The sequence below is a fragment of the Palaemon carinicauda genome, chromosome 38, assembly GCF_036898095.1.
Source record: "Palaemon carinicauda isolate YSFRI2023 chromosome 38, ASM3689809v2, whole genome shotgun sequence".
In the NCBI taxonomy this organism is placed as follows: Eukaryota; Metazoa; Arthropoda; class Malacostraca; order Decapoda; family Palaemonidae; genus Palaemon; species Palaemon carinicauda.
The window spans coordinates 10,645,402-10,660,260 of record NC_090762.1 but is presented as its reverse complement, the minus strand read 5'-3'; the positions used below and the strand labels follow the sequence as shown (position 1 = coordinate 10,660,260).

General features: G+C 41.9%; 1 protein-coding gene across 2 annotated transcripts in view; it reads right to left on the bottom strand.

The window, feature by feature from the left end:
- LOC137630091 (protein Star-like) overlaps positions 1 to 14,859 on the bottom strand; it is a 66,469-nt gene that overhangs the window by 6,910 nt on the left and 44,700 nt on the right. For both annotated transcript variants that reach the window (XM_068361574.1, XM_068361573.1), the window contains 3 exons: positions 13,529 to 13,743; positions 12,094 to 12,299; positions 4,262 to 4,424 (listed from right to left, as the gene is read on the bottom strand). In XM_068361574.1, the coding sequence (XP_068217675.1) occupies positions 4,262 to 4,424; positions 12,094 to 12,299; positions 13,529 to 13,743 (584 nt within the window). The remainder of the gene's footprint in view (positions 1 to 4,261; positions 4,425 to 12,093; positions 12,300 to 13,528; positions 13,744 to 14,859) is intronic.

Sequence of the window (14,859 nt, the reverse complement as noted above, 5' to 3'; positions counted from 1 at the left end):
ACGACCTCGGACAGGCGCAACACCCTCCAACCTCCGAAGAGGAGTCTCTGATCGTGAACTCCCCCAAGGGGAAGAGTCATTGGCAGGAGAGTTCGTTGGCATCAGCTGTCCCCGAAGGGAACTGAGCCCTCAGCAACAACAGCAGGAGGAGTCCTCTGAAGAGGAGTCTCTGTGGTGAACTCCCGCCCGGGGGAGAAGCACTCGCAGGAGAGAGCGTAGGGCTCAACTGCCTCCCGAAGGGGACTGAGCCTTCAGCAACAACAGCAGACGGAGTCCTCCGAAGAGGAGTCTCTGTGGTGAGCTCCCCCGGGGGGGAGAAACACTCGCAGGAGAGACCGTAGGGCTCAGCTGCCCCCCGAAGGGGACTAAGCCTTCAGCAACAACAGCAGATGGAGTCCTCCGAAGAGTAGTCTCTGTGGTGAACTCCCCCCCGAGGGAGAAGCACTCACAGGAGAGAGCGTAGGGCTCAGATGCCCCCCGAAGGGGACTGAGCCTTCAGCAACAACAGCAGAAGAGTCCTCCGAAGAGGAGTATCTATGAGTGTCCTCCCTCGCGAACGAAAGAGGAACACTTCGTAGAAGAGACGGGTCAGCAAGTGACCTAAAAAGAGCAATCCTCCGAAGAGGGGCTCCTGCAGTTCCTCAGCCCCTTGAGCGTAGCTGCAGGTGCGACCGCTCAGCACCCAGAGCATAGTCGCACGAATTCCATGGTCCGAGCTTGCAACCGCTCAGCCCCTTGAGCAAGGTTACAAAAACGGTCGCTCAGCACCAAGAGCATAACCGCCGGAGGACCAGGAACAAAAATAAGATAAGAGGAGTTCCCCCCGAAGGGAAAAACTCAAGCCTGGACAGGGAACCTTCCCTCGGAAAGGAAGTTACCCACCCAAGGAGGCAAGCCTCCTGAGAGTTCTAAGATGAACTGAAGAGCTGTCAGTCGTCACGGGAGCACTTCCAGGAGAAGGAGACACACCCCTGACGAAGTTCTATAGGGGAGGCAACAACAGCAAACTCCCCAGGCCCCAACAAGACAGCTCGCTTCATTGTCACATTATACAAACGAAACTAGATCGTTAACTGTGAAAAAATAAAAAAGTAATTAGTTAACATTCATTCCCCCGGGAAGACTCCGAAGAGGAATCCCGAGGGAAAAGAACACAAGAATTACACAACAGGCACGTGCCCTCAGCTCCACTACACTCACGGAAGGAGAGCTGTAACAAACACAGAATTATAACAATTATAATTATGTAATTCAAATATGAATGTTCACTAAAGAAAGAACAAAAACCCCGAAAGGAAGTGTTCTACAAAAAGCTGAAAAGTTAACAAATACAATTAGATTCCTAACTAATTCAGATAAAATGTACGGCGTAGCAACCCCACCCGACACTGGAAGGAAGCTACCCAGGACGTAGTAAAGGTAAAACGTAGTAAAGGGTGATAGTAAAGGTAAAACGTAGTAAAGGGTGAACGACCTCAAGAGAGAGAGAGAGAGAGAGACCGTAGTCAAACTCGATCGCGACCCATGAAATTACACCGTGGTGGCCTAACTGCCGCGGGCTCCACGGAGATATCATACACTACACACACAAGCACGAACTCTGAAAAGGAAACTTACTGATTTCTATATTCAAATATATACATAAACATAAAAATATGTTTACATATATATAGAGTATAAGAAAAGTAAGTGATTAAGTACAGTAAAGACAAACCATATAATGGCTGCCAAGCGAGGACGAAGACAGGCACATCTGTACATCGTCCGAGCCAAAAGTGAAGTGAGACATTTCACCGGTGTGTGAGGGGGGAGGGGTAGCTTGGGAGGGGTAGCAAGCTACCCCTCCCCTACCCCTGCTAACTAGCGCGGGGGTAGTAAACCCTCGTTAAAATCTAATGGCTCGTCAATTTCAGGTACGCCGAAAGTAAACCCTATGTAAATAGCGTGGTTTGTATTTCGGTTACGGAACAACTTTTTTCATAAGAAAACTTGCTCAATCGTGTGGTTCCCCACATCTAGCATCCAATCCAAGAAATAACGGAGTGATTGCTACATCCCAAGGAAGGGGATTTAGAATGGCCAATCTATTTACCCTTCATTCTAGCGTTAAATTGTGACCAGTAACTTAAAATTAAATGTTTCTTGTCCCATTAAGAAGCGAGGTTTGCTACACAATCTGTTGTCCAACTACCACAGGGCAAAGGATACCGGTATCCAGGGACCTGTGGGTACTCCCGTAGGCGAGGAATGAAGACAGTTCTGTCATTACCCAACTCTCCTCTTCAAGAATTGCATCCCTAACAGGCTCTTTCTAAGAGCTGGGTTAGATCCGATGTCTGAGTTGCGCATGAATCCAGGATGGTCTCTATGTCTACTCATCTTCGTGGAAATAATTGCCTTACGAAGCCAGAAAAAAAAAATAAACCTTAAGACCTTCCCTTATTTTTTTGTTGCTGTGGGAGGAATTGTAGAGTTGTCCCAGAACCGAAATGCAAGTCATACAGTCCCTACTAGTCATTTCTTGTAGGAAAGAGATGAAGAACAGCTGTGTCCTAAACGCCAAGTTCTGAGCTGAGTTGATGGAGATCCTTTATTCTTCAGAATGACTTGTGACATAGGCAAAGTCATGCTATGGTGTTTCCTACTTGCTTCTTTAAGAGTCGGCTAGCTGAGGACATTCCTCTTTGGAAATTTTCTTGATCTAAGGAACTCACAGAAATTGAAAAAGAGACACAGTGAAGACATGGGTGAACATGTCCCCGACAACAAACTTTGGAAGTGATTGTGGAACACTTCATGTGTCCAGATTGTGAACTATGGAAACCTGTGGCACTTCTGTGTTTGTCCTCAATTGTCCTTCCTGCCCTTATGTGCCTTCTCTGTTTGTGAAGACTCCGATGACAAAGCATGTCTCAGACGATCGGCCTTCTTTACACGTATTCAGGGGGGATTCCTCCGTAGCCCATCCATAGCATGATCAGTGTCAGAGGCTTTAGGGGCAGGTTTCTTTGCTCCTCTGGCCATTCCAATGTGTGGAATACTAAAACATCTGGGGTGTGTCCTTGGGCAGGAGAGGTACAAGAGCACAGCTTGTCGTCCTGACCAGTAGCACCTATATTAACTCCCTTACAAGAATTATTACTTGATGCAAGGGTCTTGGTCCTTGGACCTCGCATCTTAACACGCTAATCCTCCCAGAAAACCATGCAGAGCAACCTGGAGAAGCTTCAAGAGACCTCTTCAAATAGCTCATCCTGAGTTTCGGTGATCTCTTCTTCCTAAAGGCAGGCTGCTCCTCAGTAGGGAACAAAGTAGGTGACGGGAAGCGACAACACTTCTCCTTCTCCACTGTCGAGGATTCTGCAGCCGACAGGCCCTCAGCAATAAGCGAGGGTTCATCAACAACATCCAGGGCTGTGTTCAAGGGCATCACTGCCCAACTTTCCTCTGTAGGCAGGACTGAAGCAGCAGCAAGGCTGGAAAATATCTTTGACCTAGCTGCAGCTAACACTTCCAGAGGTTTCTCCACTGAAGGGGCGAAAGGACAGCAACAGTTGTCACTGGAACTCTTGCAGGTTACACAGAAACTGTAACTTGATTACAGTTATCGGGGAACACTGCAATTCTATTGCAAAATCCCTCGGGCACGACTGCAAGACCAATACAATACTGTATTCAAACTGAAAGAAAAAGCAAAAGATTAAACAACAAGAAGGGGAAGCCGAATAATATATCAAGCCCTTTGCGCCCATAGGCATAGAAGATGATGATAACGATGACTCACATGCGGCCAAAGTCAGAGTGAAGATTACGCTACCTGGCGAGTGGGCGAGGCTTTCCCGCCACCTGACAGCCAGCTATGTTTACCTCATTAAAAGCTTAATGGCCATTTCCAGCTTTGCTGAAGCCAACACCTATTAAAGGTTGAAGGTTAGAATTACATATAGAAACAAACTAGCCAATTATTAACAACTCACAAGTTACTGCTTGCCAATACTGTCCTAAATTAGAGATTGGTGTCTAGGTTCATTATGTTAATATTTACAATATTACTTGATATGAATTGCTCTGTGTTTGTCCAGATTATATTTGAGTTATTAGAAAACATCAAGGAGTTTCACCAACAGGAAATATACCAAAAGAATTGCAATTCTATTACAGTATATTATTTTTATTATTATTACAGAAGTAGCCAAGCAACAACCCTCATTAGTGTACAAAATCTGCATATAGAAAATACAATATCACAGCTTTCTCTTACCTGCAGTTCAGCACCCTCCACATCCAAAGACAGTAAATCCAAAGTAGTAGTGTTGAGTGCAAGGAGTAAAGAATACAAGGGAAAACATTTGACCCTAGTAAAGATTCCTTGGTGATTTTTTTCTTCACTTCCACTTGCTATGTGTCCCATAGTATCACTTTGCCTGAAAGTTATGTGATTTCTATGCAATTACAGTTTTATTTCCCCTAAAGTTGTAATTTAACAAAAAGAATATGTAATGGGGAAGCATGTTATTGGAAGCTGGTTTAGTTTGTCATTATGATAAAAAAGGGAATGTGCACTCTAGATTCTAAAAACATACTGACCAAATGATGAAAAACAATAAATATTTTTTACTTTTCTACAGGTCCCAAATGTTCTCATTTGAGCCTGGCATTTAACTTTTGTACAATAGAGTGAAAAGAAAATGCACACTACTGTTGATTTTCAATAAAAATAAAAAAAAGTTAATCACAGCACAAAAAAGGATGTTAATGGTTACAAATTTATTCCTTAGTAAATATTAACGAAAAAGATGTAATTTGAGGGAAAGTTGAGGTAAAGTTAATTTTGGGAAATCAATTTTGGGAAGACCTCCCCATAACAGATAACTAGATCCTAACCTGGGGGATTGGAGCACAAATATATCAGAAAACTATAGTAATATGGTTCTCAATTTGTCATACATTAAGGGGAGATGTTCTATATCAGCTTTGTCAGTATCAATGCTACCTCAGTGTTATGAACAATAATTTAAGTACTGTAAAGACAATAATGCAAGAGCATGAGGGGAGCAGTATTGTAAGGGTTAAGGTGTTCTAAAGCCTACTTGTGGGCCTCACTTTAGAATAGGAATAACTCACTTCAACATCACAAGTAAATAAAGTAGTTTTGATGAGGGAAAAATAACATTTTTATATTTGTATTTTTTCTAACGATATAAACCTGAGGGGACAATACTTTCGGCAAAGCTGAAAGGCGAGCCATAAGACTTTTGGCAAGGATTAACCACCCACCAGCTAGTTGGGGGGGGATAGTCGGCTACCCCGCTCACTCACACACCTGAGTTGAGTAACCACTTTGCTTGCAGGTAGGACTTCTAGGGAGACAGGTGCTGACGGGCCCATCTGTATAAATACTCCAGGTTTGTATCGTTAGGAGAAATACATATTGTTTATAAATTTGTCACTTGTTCTGACACAAAATACAAACCCTCTGCTATTTATGACTTACCCTTAGGAGGATGGAAGTCTGCACCAACTGGCTTCCTGGCACTGACCCGGGGTTATCTCTGTACGTGGTTAGCGCGTAACTGGTAGGAACCCTTGCACCACGCTAAATATCTTGCTCCGCATGGTCAGCGGTCTACTCAAGCTGGGTGCTCGTGATACTGGCGATGAGACTTTTCTAGGTAAGGGTTCTTTGAGTTGTAGGAATCTTTCGAGGGTATCATAGACATTACCCAATCCTTTCTCGCCATGGTTATTGGGAACTCAACAAGTATTATTTCTATACTGTACAGTACTAAGTTACACAAGGAAAAATGGATTTAACAGCAGATAGGTGACGTCAGCTTTTGCAGAGGACCCTGGGTACTGATTCCCCAAGAGAAGGGAAGATGAAAGAAGGAAAGAGCCAGTCATTCTTACACATTCATCCCAGACTAATCCTGGTAACCTTTGCCCTCAACCCTCTGTTACTTGTCCATCAAGGAGCCTGAGGTAATTTATTTTAAACCACTTGCTGTGCAGCCACCACAGCACCAATGGAGAACATCTCCATGCTCCTGTGGGTCACGTCTTGCAAGTAATGGTCAGTGAAGGTCGTCTGACTCTTCCACACGCCCACTTGCAGTACTTGCATTACAGAGTAGTTTCTCTTGAACACTAGGTACGTTGCAATGCCCCTAACATCATGAGTTCTGGGTCGTCATGTTAAAGGTGGGTCAGGAATCAGTGCTAGGTCAATAACCTTGCGAATCCAGGCCGAAATGGTGTTCTTCGTGACCTTCCCCATGCTGACGAAGAGTGCTGACACTCGGGGGCAAGCTGCTAATGTTCTTTTGTCATTTGCTCCGACATAAAATACAAACACTCCGCTATTTATAGGGGATGACTTACCCTTAGGAGGGTGGAAGTCTGCACCAACTGGCTTCTTGGTACTGACCCGGGGTTATCTCTGTACATGGTTTGCGTGTAACTGGTAGGAAATGGACAGTGAAAGTCGTCTGACGCTTCCACACGCCCGCTTGCAGTACTTGCATTACAGAGTAGTTTCTCTTGAACGCTAGGGACGTTGCAATGCCCCTAACATCATGAGTTCTGGGTTGTCATGTTAAAGGTGGGTCAGGAGTTAGTGCTAGGTCAATAACCTTGCAATCTTCGTGACTGTCCCCATACTGAAGAGTGCTGGCACTTGGGGGCAAGCTGCTAATGTTCTTTTGAGGTAATGCCTCAAACTCCTCAATGGACATAGTAACAGTTGATCTGGATCATCAGTTACAGTACGAAGACTTCCAATCCCGAAGAGCCCGAATCTAGGATCCGCTACTCCCAGATTTTGAGTCTTGGCTATAAAATCAGGGACAAAGTTGATAATTACCTCCCCAACATTCCCTTGAATGGGCAATGTCATAAAAAAGACCATGCAGTTCACTAACTCTTTTGACCGAAGCCAAGGTGAGTAGGAACCCTGTCTTCAAAGTGAGGTGGCGATCTGTTGCCTGGAATAATGGTTCATAAGAAGCACCCTACTGAGACAACCTCGCGAATCATGTTCCACGGAAGAGGTATTACTTCCAACTGAGGGCAGAAAGTTCCAACGAATTAGAAATATCGACTCCTTTCAGATTAAAGGTAAGGCTTAAGGGTGAGCGGTAGCCTTTCACTGCCGTAACCGAGAGAAGCGTTTCCTCTTGAAGGTGTACAAGGAACTCTGCTATTGTTGGAATAGAAATATCAAAGGGAGAAATACCCCTTCCACGACACCAACTACAGAAGACAGTCCACTTAGCCTGGTAGACTGAGGACGAAGATTGTCAAAGGTGTCCAGCCATCCTTCTCGCAACTTGTTGCTATAATTCTCTTAAGAGTGAGGAGGTGCTGGATAGTCTCCAGGCATGAGTCGTAGCTAAGCTATGGCATTGTGGAAGATGTTCGCATGTGGCTGTTGGAGCAGATCGTGTCATTGAGGGCGTTCTCTTGGAGGCTCTGTCAGAGCTGCAGAAGGTCCAGGAACCACTCAGCATGATGCCATAGTGGAGCTATGAGAATCATAGATAGATTGTTGGATACTCTGGTCTTATTGATTACTTTTCTCACAAAAAAGAACGGGGGGAAAAGAGTAGCCGTTGATGTTGTCCTAGCGTTGTTGAAATGCATCTTGCCAGGGCGGGAGCCTGAGGTTCAGGGACATCGCGAACAAATCCACAGTTGGGAAACCCCACAAATTCAGGACTCTGTTGGCTATTAGGTGATTCAAAGACCACTCGGAGCCCACTATCTGAGTCACTCTGCTCAGATTATCTGCGAGCACATTACTTTTGCCTGGAATGAAATGGGCTTATAGGGACACCGAGTTGTCTTATGTCCATATCAGTATCTCTACTACTAGATGGCATATGGGCTGCTAAAAGGTACTGCCTTGCTTGTGTAAGCCACTACTGTAGTGTTGCTCATGAACACCACGGAGTGATCTGCCAGGAACTGCTGGAACTGTTGGAGGGTTAGGAAGGCTGCCCTCATCTCTAAGAGATTTATATGCTGATAACTTTCGGACTCTGACCAGAGGCTGGAGGCCGTGTGGTACAGCACGTGCCCCCCCCCCCCCCCCCCAACTTCTTTTACTGTATCTGAAAAGAACATCAATTCTGGGGGGAGAACAAGAAGAGGTGAGCATTCACTTAGTCGTGATCCGGTAAAAGTTGACATGTAAGAGACTAAAGATAAAATTGTGACCACTGTTGAAAAGAAACACGATCCACTGGGACGCTTACTTCAGGACGCAATGGGGGGGTTTCAGATGAAGTTGCATTAGTAATTACTGGGACATGAACAAAAGATGTCACCCCTTCCTCCTTGGATGGCAACGGACATAGTTATTCCCGAATCACATTGCCTCACTTTTAGCAAAGATTTTATTTTTATTAAATGACAGTGTAATTAGAAATAGTAATAGTCTCATCAGTTTTGGTGCTATTCTTTATAATGTGGTTAATTATTATATTTCTTTTAATAATCATTCTCAAACTCTTGATATACCTTGTTTATGTATACTTTTTGCATTTGAACAGTATTATAAAGTTAAATGTATATTTCTTTTACTAAATTCAAGTATAAAGATACTGGTTAATGTTTATATTTCTTTTAAAAACCTTTGTCAAACTCTTGACACTAATACTTGTTTCAAACTCTCTTCATAATACCTGTTAGCGAAGTCACTTCGTAGTAAGTCATCGAATCTAACATTCACTCTTAATGCATCGCTTTAAATGAACTTTGCTCAACTGGCTTTGCTGAAAGCGAATCCTCTCAAACGACTGACAACGTACAGGCATGGATTGCAGACATAGTTGCTACTTCCATGTTTGCCATTTTGGGACCAAATACAATGGAGGGGAAGTTGGACAATTTATCAATTGGTACTAATGAAATCAATTTAGCAACATCAGCGTTAATGGGGAGTGGGCTCTGAAATGCGCCAGACCGTACGTAAAAGCATCTGATGCTGAGACTCGAGTATTAAGTAAGTTTAAAGTATCTTTAGTCTGGTTAGAAAGCACCACATCGAACCTGTGTTTGGGGCTTTGAGATTGTGAGAAGATCGAGTCAATAGCACACCGTCTGTAAGCAGTTTGCGCATGAGGGGGCTCATCCAGTTCATCTAAATAATGGCTGAGGCTTAATCTTAAAAAAATGGAAGGCTTCTGAGCCTGACATCAGGATCTCGAGGGGGATTACATCAGCTGTACTGGTCATTTTTCGGTGGTTCCACTTTTTGGATAATTGGCTGTTCTGTTTTAACAGAACTCTTCCTCATATGCCTTTCCTTTCCCTTGTTTCATTCATATTGTGACAGGAAAAGGAAGAGGAGAAGAAACAGGAGAGTCCAGCTCACTTCCGTTTTAAGAGCATTTGCCTCTAGTAACAGATTGCGAGGCGGAAGAGTTGAAGTCTCTCTCAGGGTTTGACTTTTTAGGAGTGAGAATTCTCTGTATGCTGCCACATAGGGCACCTACGGCGTGGAACTCATCTAAGACATCTAACACAAGTCACTTCATCTGTGTCAGATGGAAGTGCGACTCTTGGAAAGGGGCGAAAAGCTCCTCGCCCCTTATCCGTCCACTGTATCTGCAAAGAATGGTCTGAAACAGGTGTCGTTCCGTAGAACATGTGACCTCTAAAGCATTATGAACATTAGGCCCAGAGCTAGTATGTAACTGATTATGAAAAGTAATGGGTTTGCTATTAGTGTAGACTAAGTCAAGGCGTTATCCTTGGGAGTCCTAGCCGTATGTTTATAAAACCCGAGGAACTTTGAAATAATGAGGTGTCGATCTACAACACCCTCTGGGGCGTGTTGATCGTAAACTAACTTGTGTTCTGGTAGGAACATGTTGTGCGTTAACATTGTTATGTTGCAGAGGAATACTCTCGCGCATTAAGATGGCGGCACAACAAAATGTTGGCATATGTGTCGTCATTGCAGAAGGGCATGACTACATGTTTAGTATTGTTGGCTTGCCCCACGCATTGAGTAGTTTCATCACGCACAGGGATGGCAGCACAAGGGGTGATGTCGTCACGAGAAGGTAAGCGCCACATACAGCTTCATTGGGCTGAATGATAAGCCTGGCTGAACCACAAAAATCAGTCGAGTCTGCCTTTGTCCTACTTGACCTCCCAGCTCTAATAGGCTTGGAAGGAGAGGACACAACAAAAGAAACACGTGATTTAGGTAAGCTTTGAGGTGTGGACACAGCCGAAGTGGTCAGAACCCTTGTCTTGAGCTGCTACAGAGTCCTTAAGACTCTGTAAAGGAGATCTGAGCTTAGGACCCCAATAGGTATGAAGGAAGCCTAGTACGTGAGAATACAGTAGGTTGGAGAATAAAAATAATCGCCTTCCGACAAGGCTGCCTCAGGACTATGGGGAAAATCTGTCTCAACTCTAAGAGTTCCACAAACGGAAGCATGAGTAGGCTTTCATCATTCAAACTGGACATGTTTCCAAGAGTAGAAAGGCTTTCTCTGAAAAATCATTCACATGTTTATCCTTCGTAATCATGTTTACTGGGCTGTGACCTGGCACATGGCTACTGTAGTCAGAGTATATTCTACAATTGCCGACTCAAGGGCCTACTGTGTATGATGAACACTATCAAGATTACTATGGGCATCGTATTCTATGATTAAAGTCTCGGAGGACTCAAGACACAAAATAAAACCTGGAGGCTTTCGTCGCAGAAAGGAACTTTCGTCTCCTATTCATAAAGTAGAAGAGAAATCTCCCTTAGTTTTCTGGGACGAGAATAACATCTCTCCCATTGGGAGAATGTCCACTCCCTTCTGTACTTACAAGGTGATTTCACTGAACATCTCTTATTGAGGAAAGATGGACAAAAGAGATACAGATCTACGTCTGCCCAGCTCATGAGAATGCCACAAAGGTAGCTATTCCGGCTGGTGCAAGAACGCAAATTCCAAGGCTTACTAGACATAAAGCACTTACTCATAATTCAAAGATAATGAATAGTAACGAAAGTGATTGTGAATAAAGAAAAGACACAAGGCACAACCACTAAACACTATTCTATACTGTATTTGTAAGCGAGTTGAATGCGAAACTCTCGATCATAGAGAGGAAGTGAGGGCACATCCTCTCAACTTGATGACCAGGGACGTAGTGAGGAAACGTCATGAGCAGGCGTTTTATGCTGCATGCGAAGCGGTTGCTTAACAACTGAGTATGATACAATCCAACCAATTTTCTTTGGGTTGTGGTGGCCGATGCTGTAACGTCCCTGACTGGTGAACGTCAGACTGGGGTTCGAGTCCCGCTCAGACTCGTTAGTTTCTTTGATCGCTGCAACCTCACCATCCTTGTGAGCTGAGGAAGGGGGGGTTGGGGAAGTCTATAGGTCTATCTGCTGAGTCATCAGCAGCCATTGCCTGGCCCTCCTTGGTCCTAGCTTGGGTGGAGAGGGGGCTTGGGCGCTGATCATATGTATATATGGTCAGTCTCTAGGGCATTTTGGAGAGGGGGCTTGGGCACTGATCATATGTATATATGGTCAGTCTCTAGGGCATTGTCCTACTCGATATGACAATATCACTGTCCCTTCCCCCTGCCAATCATTTAAACCTTTAAATCTGGTCGTAGAGAAAACAAGACTGAGAGTAACCCACATAAATGACTAATTAGTTTGTATCCGCATAGGATCAAACATTTCGTAGAGATATCAAAGGCAGCGCCTTGGAAATTTTACTTGTGTGACATCACAAACATCAAGGAAGAAAATGAGCCATGAAGGGTAAATTGGGAAACGGAAGGAGAGGCTTAGCTAAAATATACCATGGATAAATAAGAATAGAAAAGACAAAGATAAAGCATGAAAATTACATCATTTATGGAGTAAAAATAAAAAAATTATTTCAATACTTTAATAAACATAACAGTACAATAATATACTGTAATGAGTTTGGATATTTTGAAAAAGCAAATCATTGGAAAGATATCGGTCATGCTTTGAAATTTTCTATTTACGTTAGACAGCCATAAACTATCCTTTGGCATGCCTAGGCATAAGTAATTGACAAAAATGCTCTAACTTACTTGAAAGTGACTTCTTTTGGAAAAGGACTTGGAGAGAGACAAGCATGAACGGCATGGGACTTCCTGCCTCTCTTTTTTAAAGTCCAGAAGTTCCAGGGATCAGGCTCGACAAGAAGTCCAGTCCATCCCAGTTGTCGTTCCAGGTACAAGGTATTGCTCAGTTCTTCTCCGTTATAAGCACCTGCCTCCACGAAGAATCCGCCATGCTACAGGTAAAAGAATTGATTTAGCTTAACATTGTAAAATTGCATAGGAATTGCATGCAAATACTTTTTCATCTTATTTCAGCTTTTTACATTTTAAATATCTTGTTGTAGTACGTCTTACTCTACCAAAGAACTCTGATATCTCTTCAATTTGACCCTTCAATATTCTCTTTCTCCTCCCATCCCTCTTCTGCTGATCACTATGATTTTTTAGTTAACTTATCCAATTCTGTTAATAACCATCTTGTGGGCTTATATGAATGATAATCCTATTAAAAGGACAAATTCAATACTTCTATAGAACAGTTTTTAAAAAAAAATACTCTCAATGAGTCATTTCTTGGTTATTATTAATTACTTTTGGTTACAAATTTCTTCAATACTCCACAGGAAAAACAAGCCATTTACTTCACATTGCTAAACCTTCCTCAATAAATTGGGTGCCCTGTACAATTTTATGCTTTCTTTTCTACATCCCAGTTAATATAGATATCTATTTATCCCTGTACGAAGCACTACCCTCGTACACGGGTTACTATATCATATTTCTATTTAAATTGGTCGATTAAATGAACCTACTCTTAAACTGCCTTTCTATAGTCAATCTGTAGCAAAAGGTACCTTGCCCCCCCACCCACTCCCACCCCTTAAATATGGTGGTTCCATAGAGAAACCAACACAATGGTCACAGCCATATTCATCTTTTAACTGCTAAATCATGGATGCACCCCCATGCAGAACATTTCAACAATGCTATTCACTTAATACTTCTGCAAAAACAGCTCTTAGCAACATATATTTCTTTACATACATTTCACTGATCAGGTCTATCATGCACACTCCTATGCTCTAGGTATATAGGGTCCCTTCATTTCTGAAACTCCTTTCTCCCCATATATCCATCAATTTTAAATCTCTTCTACTTCTTTTATTAGCATGCTTTTTTTCCCCATTCGTATGGGGTAGCAGGATTGCCTTCTTTTTGAAGAACTTTGCTTTGGCTCCTACTCCTTCCTAATAATTAAGAATTATGCACTTTTATTACCAAACTACTGTCCTGTGTTCTTTCAACACGACCAAACTATCTTCAAATACTTTGATCTATTATTCCAGCTACGATAACCTTTATAACATAATAACTCATCTCCACATTTTCACCAGTTAGATGTGCATGTGTGTGCACCCACATACAGCACATATAAATTTTCAAAATAATATTGCTAACTAACTTTTCCATGAAGGATCTTTTCAATCTGTTTGCTCTGTCCATTTTGAGAAAAGTCCAGAACACTGGGATTCTTGAGGTTGTAAGGACCAGGAGATGGAGCAATCAGGTGGAGCTGACGGATGTACGAAACAAGATCTGGGTGATGCTGGGGCGCCCCTTCGAAATCGTGATCCTCAAGCTCCCAAGCCTGACGAGGTGTGGGATGCCGACTTAACCCTGTTGAAAAAAAAAACATTCATGTTAATAGTCTGGATTAGCAACAGACTGATAATGATAAAATTTTCATCATTTAGATGACTGTTAATAAAAGCTTTATTATTAAACAGACATAATAAATATTTTTAATTCAATCGACATGTTAAAAGTTTTATTGTTCCATTGACCATTAATGAAGCCTTGATTTGAAACTGGATGATGACAAAAGCTTTAATATTCAACCTATACGTAATAAAGTTTGGATTTCCAGGTGACAATATAATTTTCATCATTTAATTGATTGATAAAAGTTTTATTATGCAACTGATTGATGTTTTTTTTTAACTGAACAATGACAAAAGCTCGATTATTTAAGACTGCAGATAATAAGTTTTACTACTCAAATGAATGTCAGCATTTTGATATTTTAACAGACAAATATATACTAATAGTTTCATTCATCTAGTTAATAATAGTTATAATATTCAACAGAATACAAAAGGTTTATTTAAATATATGAAGTTTGGATTCATAACTGACCAATAAGTTTTATTATTCAGTAGAACTTTAGTTTTTTAAATGCATGATGAAAAAGCTTTTGTTATTAATCTGATTCATAATGTCAAAGTATCAAGTGACTGACAATAAAATTTTCATTATTCAACTGCTCGACAAAAAAAAAAAATCTTTGATATGTAACCGACTCATTTTTATCATCATAATTACTAGCTAAGTTACAACCCTAGTTGAAAATGTAGGATGCTATAAGCCCAAAGCCTCCAACAGGGAAAACAGTCCAGCGAGGAAAGGAAATAAATAAACTACAAGAGAAGTAATGAACAATTAGAAATATTTTAAGGACTAACATTAAAAAATATCTTTAATATATAAACTATAAAATCTTGAAAAATAACAGGAGGAAGAGAAATAAGATAGAATAGTGTACCCTTAAGCAAGAGTGCTTTACCCCAGTAGAACTTCAAAAGTTCAAAGTTGGAGCAAATGTTTTTATGTTGACCAGGCTGACATGAGTCTTTTTACTGTTTTCATATGACATATCTGTTTTTGACGTTGTTAATAGTTTATATAGGACATATCTGTTTTGACGCTGTTACTGTTTTTAGAATGATATATTGT